General features: G+C 42.3%; 1 protein-coding gene across 1 annotated transcript in view; it reads left to right on the forward strand.

The window, feature by feature from the left end:
* Positions 1–5,277, forward strand: part of LOC309640704 (uncharacterized protein) — a 39,164-nt gene extending 33,887 nt beyond the window's left edge. Inside the window, exon 3 of the mRNA XM_082419923.1 lies at positions 4,201–5,277. Coding sequence (XP_082276049.1) covers positions 4,201–4,504 — 304 coding nt within the window. The 3' untranslated portion in view covers positions 4,505–5,277. The remainder of the gene's footprint in view (positions 1–4,200) is intronic.
* Positions 5,278–9,057: the final 3,780 nt, after the last annotated feature.

Raw genomic sequence — 9,057 nt, forward strand, 5'->3', positions numbered from 1 at the left:
TTTCAACTATAATGTCTTCAAATAGTTTCTCAGTCCCTGTCTTTTTCTCTTCTTCTTCTGGGACCCCTATAATTCGAATGTTGGTGTGTTTAATGTTGTCCCAGAGGTCTCTGAGACTGTCCTCAATTCTTTTCATTCTTTTTTCTTTATTCTTCTCTGTGGTAGTTATTTCCACTATTTTATCTTCCAGGTCACTTATCCATTCTTCTGCCTCGGTTATTCTGCTTTTGATTCTTTCTAGAGAATTTTTAATTTCACTTATTGTGTTGTTCATCATTGTTTTTTTGCTGTTTAGTTCTTCTACTCCTTGTTAAACGTTTCTTGTATTTTCTCCATTCTATTTACAAGATTTTGGATCATCTTTACTAACATTACTCTGAATTCTTTTTCAGGTAGACTGCCTATTTCTTCTTCATTTGTTTGGTCTGGTGGGTTTTTACGTTGCTCCTTCATCTGCTGTGTGTTTCTCTGTCTTCTCATTTTGCTTAACTTACTGTGTTTGGGGTCTCCTTTTCGCAGGCTGCAGGTTTGTAGCTCCCATTGTTTTTGGTGTCTGCCCCCGGTGGCTAAGGTTCGTTCAGTGGGTTGTGTAGGCTTCCTGGTGGAGGAAGTGCCTGTGTTCTGGTGGATCAGGCTGGATCTTATCTTTCTGGTGGGCAGGTCCACGTCCAGTAGTGTGTTTTGGGGTGTCTGTGACCTTATCATGATTTTAGGCAGCCTTTCTGCTAATGGGTGGGGTTGTGTTCCTGTCTCGCTAGTTGTTTGGCATAGGGTGTCCAGCACTGTAGCTTGCTGGTTGTTGAGTGGACCTGGGTCTTGGTGTTGAGATGGATATCTCTGGGAGATTTTCGCCATTTGATATTATGTGGAACTGGGACATCTCTGGTGGACCAATGTACTGAAGTCGGCTCTCCCACCCCAGAGGCACAGGCCTGACACTCAGCTGGAGCACCAATACCCAGTCAGCCACATGGCTCAGAAGAAAAGGGAGAAAAAAAGAAAGGAAGAAAGAAAAAAGAAAATAAAAAGAAAGAAAGTTATTACAATAAAAAAATGAAAAGATTATTAAAAATAAAAAAATTAAAAAGTAATAAAAAAAAAAGAATGAAAGAAGAGAGCAACCAAACCAAAAAACAAATCCACCAGTTATAACAAGTGCTAAAAACTATGTAAAAAACCCCCAAAATACGGACAGACAGAACCCTAGGACAAATGGTAAAAGCAAAGCTTTACAGACAAAATCACACAAAGAAGCATACACATACACACTCACAAAAAGAGAAAAAGGAAAAAAAATATATATATCTATATAAAAAAGAAGAGAGCAACCAAATCAATAAGCTAATCTACCAGTGATCATAAACTCTAAATACTAAGCTAAGATAAACACAAAACCAGAAACCATTCAGTCACGTACAGCAAACCTCAAGTCTACAGTTGCTCCCAAAGTTCACTGCCTCTATTTTGGGATGATTCGTTGTCTATTCAGGTATTCCAGAGATGCAGGTACATAAAGTTGATTTTGGAGCTTTAATCCACTGCTCCTGAGGCTGCTGGGAGAGATTTCCCTTTCTCTTCTTTGTTCGCACAGCTCCCGGGGTTCAGCTTTGGATTTGGACCCGCCTCTGCGTGTAGGTTGCCTGAGGGCATCTGTTCTTAGCTCAGACAGGACGGGGTTAAAGGAGCAGCTGCTTCGGGGGCTCTGGCTCACTCAGGCCGGGGGGAGGGAGGGGTATGGATGCGGGGCAAGCCTGCGGCGGCAGAGGCCAGCGTGACGTTGCAGCGGCCTGAGGCGCGCCGTGCGTTCTCCTGGGGAAGTTGTCCCTGGATCACGGGACCCTGGCAGTGGTGGGCTGCGCTGGCTCCCGGGAGGGGCGGTGTGGATAGTGACCTGTGCTCGCACACAGGCTTCTTGGTGGCGGCAGCAGCGGCCTTAGCGTCTCATGCCCGTCTCTGGGGCCCGCGCTGATAGCCGTGGCTCGCGCCCGTCTCTGGAGCTCGTTTAGGCGGCGCTCTTATTCCCCTCCCCTTGTGCACCAGGAAACAAAGAGGGAAGAAAAAGTCTCTTGCCTCTTCGGCAGGTCCAGACCATTTCCCAGACTCCCTCCCGGCTAGCTGTGATGCACTAGCCCCCTTCAGGCTGTGTTCACGCCGCCAACCCCAGTCCTCTCCCTGCGATCCGACCGAAGCCCGAGCCTCAGCTCGCAGCCCCCGCCCGCCCCAGCGGGTGAGCAGACAAGCCTCTCGGGCTGGTGAGTGCTGCTCAGCGCCGATCCTCTCTGCGGGAATCTCTCCGCTTTGCCCTCTGCACCCCTGTGGCCGTGCTCTCCTCCATGGCTCTGAAGCTTCCCCCCTCCGCCACCCCCAGTCTCCACCCGTGAAGGGGCTTCCTAGTGTGTGGAAACCTTTCCTCCTTCACAGCTCCCTCCCACTGGTGCAGGTCCCGTCCCTATTCTTTTGTCTCTGTTGTTTCTTTTTTCTTTTGCCTTACCCAGGTACGTGGGGAGTTTCTTGCCTTTTGGGAGGTCTGAGGTCTTCTGCCAGCGTTCAGTAGGTGTTCTGTAGGAGTTGTTCCACATGTAGATGTATTTCTGATGTATTTGTGGGCAGGAAGGTGATCTCCACGTCTTACTCCTCTGCCATCTTGAACTCTCCCTAGTCTGTTCTTTACTCATATTTTGGATATTCACTTTTATTTATTTAAACATTAAATATAGTTATTTTATATTCTGTGTCTAATCATTCCAACATCAGAAGCCTTTGGGGATCTTTTTCCCCTGTTGTTTCTGCTATCTCTTTTTCATGGTGCCTTGCTTTCTCTTGCTTTGTGATATTCAGCTGAGTTACTCCTCTTCCTTGGATATTTATGTATGGGAATTTTTGAGTCCTGGATTTTACTCTGTTCTGGCAACCATTTAGGAGACAATATCACCACTTGGAATAAAATTGTCATCTTAAGTTTTGTTTTGTTTTGTTTTTATCACAGTGACAAATTGTAAATCACAATTCAGGTTATAAGTCCCTGTGAAAGTCAGGCTGTTAATTTCTGTCAGAGAGGGCTTTTACTTGGTTAGAAGGTCTGAATATTTCTTACTTTCTTCCTATTTTTATCCATCACTTTGTTTCTATTGCGAGAGTCATTTAGGGCGTTTAATCTGCCATACTGCTGGAAATGGAATAATCTTATAAAATTCCAAGTTAAATGCAATTTATTTTTGGCACCAGAATTTCTTTCTTGACACAAAATGCCAGTGACTAAAAAGCCACACAATTTGGATCAAGCTTAGCAGAAAGGGCAAATGAGAATTATTACAATGTAAATGGGACAGTAGTTCTATTTTTTGTAACATCCATGGCACATAGTACCTGACACTTGCCAACTTTCAGAATTTACTGTACTCAAAATCTGTATTATTGACTTTAAAAAGTGAAAGGTACGTTTTAAAAGGGACTTGGATGGAATCCCTCCTAGTAATTTAATATTAATAAACAAATTATACTATTTTAAGTGCAAGATCCACTCTGGGAGTGGTTCATACCTGATACTGGAAAGTGTAAATTCCCACTGATGGATATAGCCAGGTGTGTTGTGATGACACCCAGGAAAACATTCCTCCTTGCCTTCTCTTTTTTCTTTTGACTTGCTCAGTTGCCCTGAGGTCAGAAACAGGTATTGCTTTCTGAGAACAATTCTGAAAAACAGTTCACTTTGGAAATTCACGTGAACAGACTACTCTTAATGCCAATAGCAAGTTGGTAAACACCATGTTCCTAGAAAAAGGCAAATGGCTGTATCCCTATTTCTACCTCTACAGGACACAGTGAAACCTGCTGTTGTCTTAAGAGTTCCTCAACCAAATAACAAAAAGAAGGAAACTCCATACTCAGCTACTGCTTCTTGTAGCCCACATAGACCCAAGATTTCTTCCAGCTTAAAAAATACTATGGTTTCTTTGATTTACTGCAGACTATTCGTAGAAACTTCCACTATCTCTCGGAAAGCAGTTAGCTGAATGTGGCTCTCGCTATAGGGAGAGTGAGTGACCAGTGATGAGACCAGCCCTGTTCCTGCAAGTCCTGTTCAAGTAGGCAATCTAGAGAGCTGGTCTAAAAGAGACAGGTAAGCAGTTAGGAATCCCTGAGTCAAAAATCTCACAAAACAGCAGCTTATTCCATAATTTTAAAAAATATTTATTGTAGTAGGAGACGGTGCGGCGCAAATAGTGGGCCGCCACCTCCGCCGCCGCTTCAGGGGGCCAGTCACGCAGAGCCCGGGGCGGGCCGCCCCGAGGAGCCTGGCGCCCGCGGACAGGTGGAGGAGTTACTGATGGCCATGGAGAAGGTAAAACAGGAGCTGGAGTCCATGAAGGCGAAGCTGTCCTGCACTCAGCAGTCACTGGCAGAGAAGGAAACTCATTTGACCAACCTTCAGGCCGAGAGAAGAAAACACTTAGAGGAAGTTCTGGAGATGAACTCGAGAGAAGGGTATATTCATCTGTGTTAATCACTGCTGTGTTTCCTGAACATGCCTACAAATCGTACTGAAGAATGGTGCCTGAAATTTGGTAAGAGATCAATAAATTTTCTTGGCTGAATGAAAAAAAAAATTTATTGTGTGTCCACTGTGGTCTCTGGCATTGTTATAAGTGCTAGCGATACAATAGTGAGCAAAACAACCCCGTTCCTACAGCGCACAGTCCTTGAATGGAGGGCAGATGAGACAAGGGACGATTCCATTACCAAAGTTTAATGAGGGCCAGGATATAGGTGGCAGAAGCTGCTACCTAACCCCCTCTGTGTTCACTCTTACGGTTCCACATGGACCTTTTCAGTCAAAACTGTACTACGTCACAACGCAGCATATAAAATGATATATAGAAACTATGTCCCTAGAATAAAAGAGACATGGAGGGTGGGGTGGGAAAGGGAGCAAGGAATAATGAAGAAAATATTATAATTATTTGACCTTTTTTTAACCTTTCAGAGAAGGTTAAACTTTCAAATATATTATATCAAGAAAGTCTGTTTAATAAACAAAACATTGGAACATTTGCCTGGCATGTGTAATTCTTAGACAAGAGTGGGAAAAGGAAGTGAAGAAAATTTTTAGTTTGGAACTAAAAAATCAAATTTTAGTATTTTTCTATGTGTACAAAAATAGCTTTATTTTAAAAATTAAATCTCTATGTAAAGCAATTTTTTAGGGCAGTGAAAATACTCTGTATGATATTATAATAATGGATGCATGTCATTATACATTTGTCCAAACCCATAGAATATACAACACCAAGAGTGACCCATAACATAAACCATGAATTTGGGTGATTATGATGTGTCAATGTTGGTTCATCAATGTAAAAAATGTACCCCTTTTGTTGATAATGGGGGAGGCCATGAATCTGTGCCGGCAGGGAGTATATGGGAAATCTCTGTACCTTCCACTCAATTTTGCTGTGAACCTAAAACTGCTCTTAAAAAAAAGTTTTGTTTGAAAAAAAATATTTTACGTCTTGGTTGGGAGCTCTGAGCACACCCCCTTATAATGCAGCCACATAAGTGAATCAGATATTACAGAATAAAAAGCCCATTAACACACAGGCTCTTAAATGAACAGGAATGGCTCTAGCACTAGTATGTGTTAGGGTTTTCTCAGGAATAATAGATAAAGCTTAGCACTCCCATTGGAGCATTAAGACCATTTTCTCTCCTTTTTCAGATGTCAAACCTGAGAGCTGGCATACTCACCAGCGCCCCCTTCCATATGTGCCTTCTAATTTGGTCGTTGCTACTTGTCAGCACTGGGCGTCTCCCTGTTCTCTCTGCTTGAGCTCTGGGCACAAAAGTGAAGTTGATAGTTAAGTTTTTTTTTTTTTTAACATCTTTATTGGAGTATAATTGCTTTACAATGGTGTGTTAGTTTCTGCTGCATAATAAAGTGAATCAGCTATATGTAAAGATACATCCCCATATCCCCTCCCTCTGGCGTCTCCCTCCCACCCTCCCTATCCCACCTCTGTAGGTGGTCACAAAGCACCGAGCTGATCTCCCTGTCTCCATGGTGACTGTTGCAAGATATAATTGACCCTTCCTGTATCGTTTGCAGTGAAAGCCTGACTCCAGGTCTGCGAGCTGTCCTATGCATCTTGCCTGGAGAAGCCAAAAAAGCCGTATTTTCCCTTGGGCCCTGGCCATCTGGCCCACTCCCCATGCACTGTTTTCTCTAGATCAGGAGATTGGGACAACCACCATTCGCCCTGAGGGGAAACAGGTGAAGGGAGTGTTGGAGTGGAAAAGCCTAGTTTTAAATAGGGAATATCGTGGGCACCATGCTTACCAGAATAGCCTGGCATGATGAGAAATCTTTATTTTTTTCATATCTTCAACAATATTCTTCTGATCGGTATGCCTTTCTCATCACTAGTCCTATCTGAAATTTTTACACTATTCTCTCTTCATGAGAAAAAAAATCTGTATTTAGTTTAAAAACATTACATTATTGGGAAGGCAAATTTAAAGTACTTGACCCTTTGCTGCACATTGTCACAAAGAGTTGTCTTAACAAATGAGACATAAAAGGATGTTTTCAAGAGTCCCAGGAGAGGGTGGGAGGGAGGCTCAAGAGGGAGGGAATATGGGGATATATGTATACATATAGCTGATTCACTTTGTTGTACAGCAGAAACTAACACAATATTGTAAAGCAATTATACTCCAGTAAAGATATATATATATACATATATATATGTGTATATATATATGTGTGTATGTGTATATATATATATACACATATATATATACATATATATATATATATGTATATATATATATATATATATGTGTGTATATATATATAAAGAGTCCCAGGAAAATGCAATGTTATTTCTTAGGATATAGACTTTAGATGGGGTGCTGCATGGGAGCCCTGGATGCTGGTGATAGTCTTGGTGGAAGTGAGTTAGGCATCAAGAGAAAGGAGGGATATAACATAAAAAAGATAAGTTGGCTTACCTCACATTTGCTCAGGGCAAAATTAGCACAGACCACTGAGCATACATTTACCCAGAGGTACTTTTTCTATTTACCACCAGGGGGCCTAGATGACTATAATCAGGCTACTGCATTTTTTTTTTTTTTAACATCTTTATTGGAGTATAATTGCTTTACAATGGTGTGTTAGTTTCTGCTTTATAACAAAGTGAATCAGCTATACATATACATATATCCCCATATCTCCTCCCTCTTGTGTCTCCCTCCCAACCTCCCTATCCCACCCCTCTAGGTGGTCTCAAAGAGAGGTGATTGCATTTTGAACTCTCTTTATGGAGCAGGAAAACCAGCTGGCTTTCAGTACTAACTTGGGGACTTTGGTTTTGCATATATTGGGTTGGCCAAAACGTTCATTCGGGTTTTTCGGAAGATGTTACGAAAAACCTGAGCAAACTTTTTTGGCCAGCCCAATACCTTTTAAATCAGATGCAACTTCATGCTTTATGTGGATCTTTAATGGTAGTTTAAGTCACTTGATTAGTTGATTAGATGGAGGTTTTTGTTGTTGTTGAGTCCATGAAAAGTTCACTTTTCACTAAGTTAAAAAAAAATTTCATTCAAGTTTCCTTTTTCTTTTTCCTCTTTGGCTTCTAGTTAGCGAGTTTCAGTTTTTAAACTCACCTTCAGGCACATTTTATCCATTCACGTGAAATTCCAGGTAAGTGTGGCCTGCGTTGGCATCAGACCTGACCCTTTTCTTTACCTCATACCCTACATCCAAATCCTGTTGCTTCTACTTTCAAAATATAGTATATTCCTAAATCAAGTATGTCTCAACATTACATCTTAGTCCAAAACACCATTAACTATTTCCTGGACCGCTGAAATAGAGTTGTAATTGGTTTCTTTACTTCCACTACCTTCTACCACCTTCCCACCCACCCAGCTGTCGGGCGGGTTGGGCCACTGAGTCTCCAGAGGTTCAAATGGCAACATTTTTTCAAGGAAATTGGCTTAGTGGTCCCGCCCCTCACGCAGTTTGTTTTTGCCTTATCTGGATGGTCGTCCCTGGCTCATCCCTGACAGGTGACATATGGGAGACTAGATATTACTACAGAAGTAAGAATAAGGAGCTGCTATGGAGTGTAGAGCACACAAAAAAGAATCATGAAAAAAATATTCTAGTTCATGTTGGACAGGAGTATTTTTTGCACCAATAAATGACTCCCATCTTAACAGCTTCTGCTTCAAAATAAACAAGTCCCAGGACAAAAGTTTAACATAATTAGAGACTCCAAGGGGAGTAAGCAGAAGGTCACGTAACTCATGAGGAATAAGGTCCAGGAATTTTCAAGCAAAGATAAACATGGGGCTATACACACAAAATAGGATGACCTCAGTGAATATGATAACATTTATTTTTATTTTCTTAAAATTTTTGTCTGTGTTGGCTCTTTGTTGCTGCGTGTGGGCTTTCTCTAGCTGCGGCAAGTAGGGGCTACTCCTGGTTGTGGTGCACGGGCTTCTCATTGTGGTGGCTTCTCTTGTTTCGGAGCATGGGCTCTAGGCACACAGGCTTCAGTAGTTGTGGCACAGGGGTTTAGTTGCTCTGCGGCATGTGGGATCTTCCCCGACCAGGGATCGAACCCATGTCCCCTGAATTGGCAGGCGGATTCTTAACCACTGCACCACCCAGGAAGTCCTCTGAATATGGTAGTGTTAAATGCAGGGGCCAAGTTGAAAGGGACAATTTGTCTTTAATGAATTTTTTTTCCCCTAGATTTCTGTTTGTAAGCTTCAAGTACTGTTCCCTTCTCCACTCTATCTGAAGTATGACTATCTAATACAGGTACAACTGCAGCAAAATGAATGCCAGTCAGCAAACTGAACCATGCAAGAAGTCTGTTTTTCTACAGGCCGCTGCTCTACCAGCTGAGCTATGGAAGGGAGTACAGAAGTCTTTTTTTCTTTCTTTCTTTCTTGGTCGCATCCTGTGGCAAGTGGGATCTTAGTTCCTAGAACAGAGATCGAACCCGCACCTGCAGTGGAAGCATGGAGTCTTAACCACTG

Source organism: Balaenoptera physalus, assembly GCF_965194825.1.
Source record: "Balaenoptera physalus genome assembly, chromosome: 13".
In the NCBI taxonomy this organism is placed as follows: Eukaryota; Metazoa; Chordata; class Mammalia; order Artiodactyla; family Balaenopteridae; genus Balaenoptera; species Balaenoptera physalus.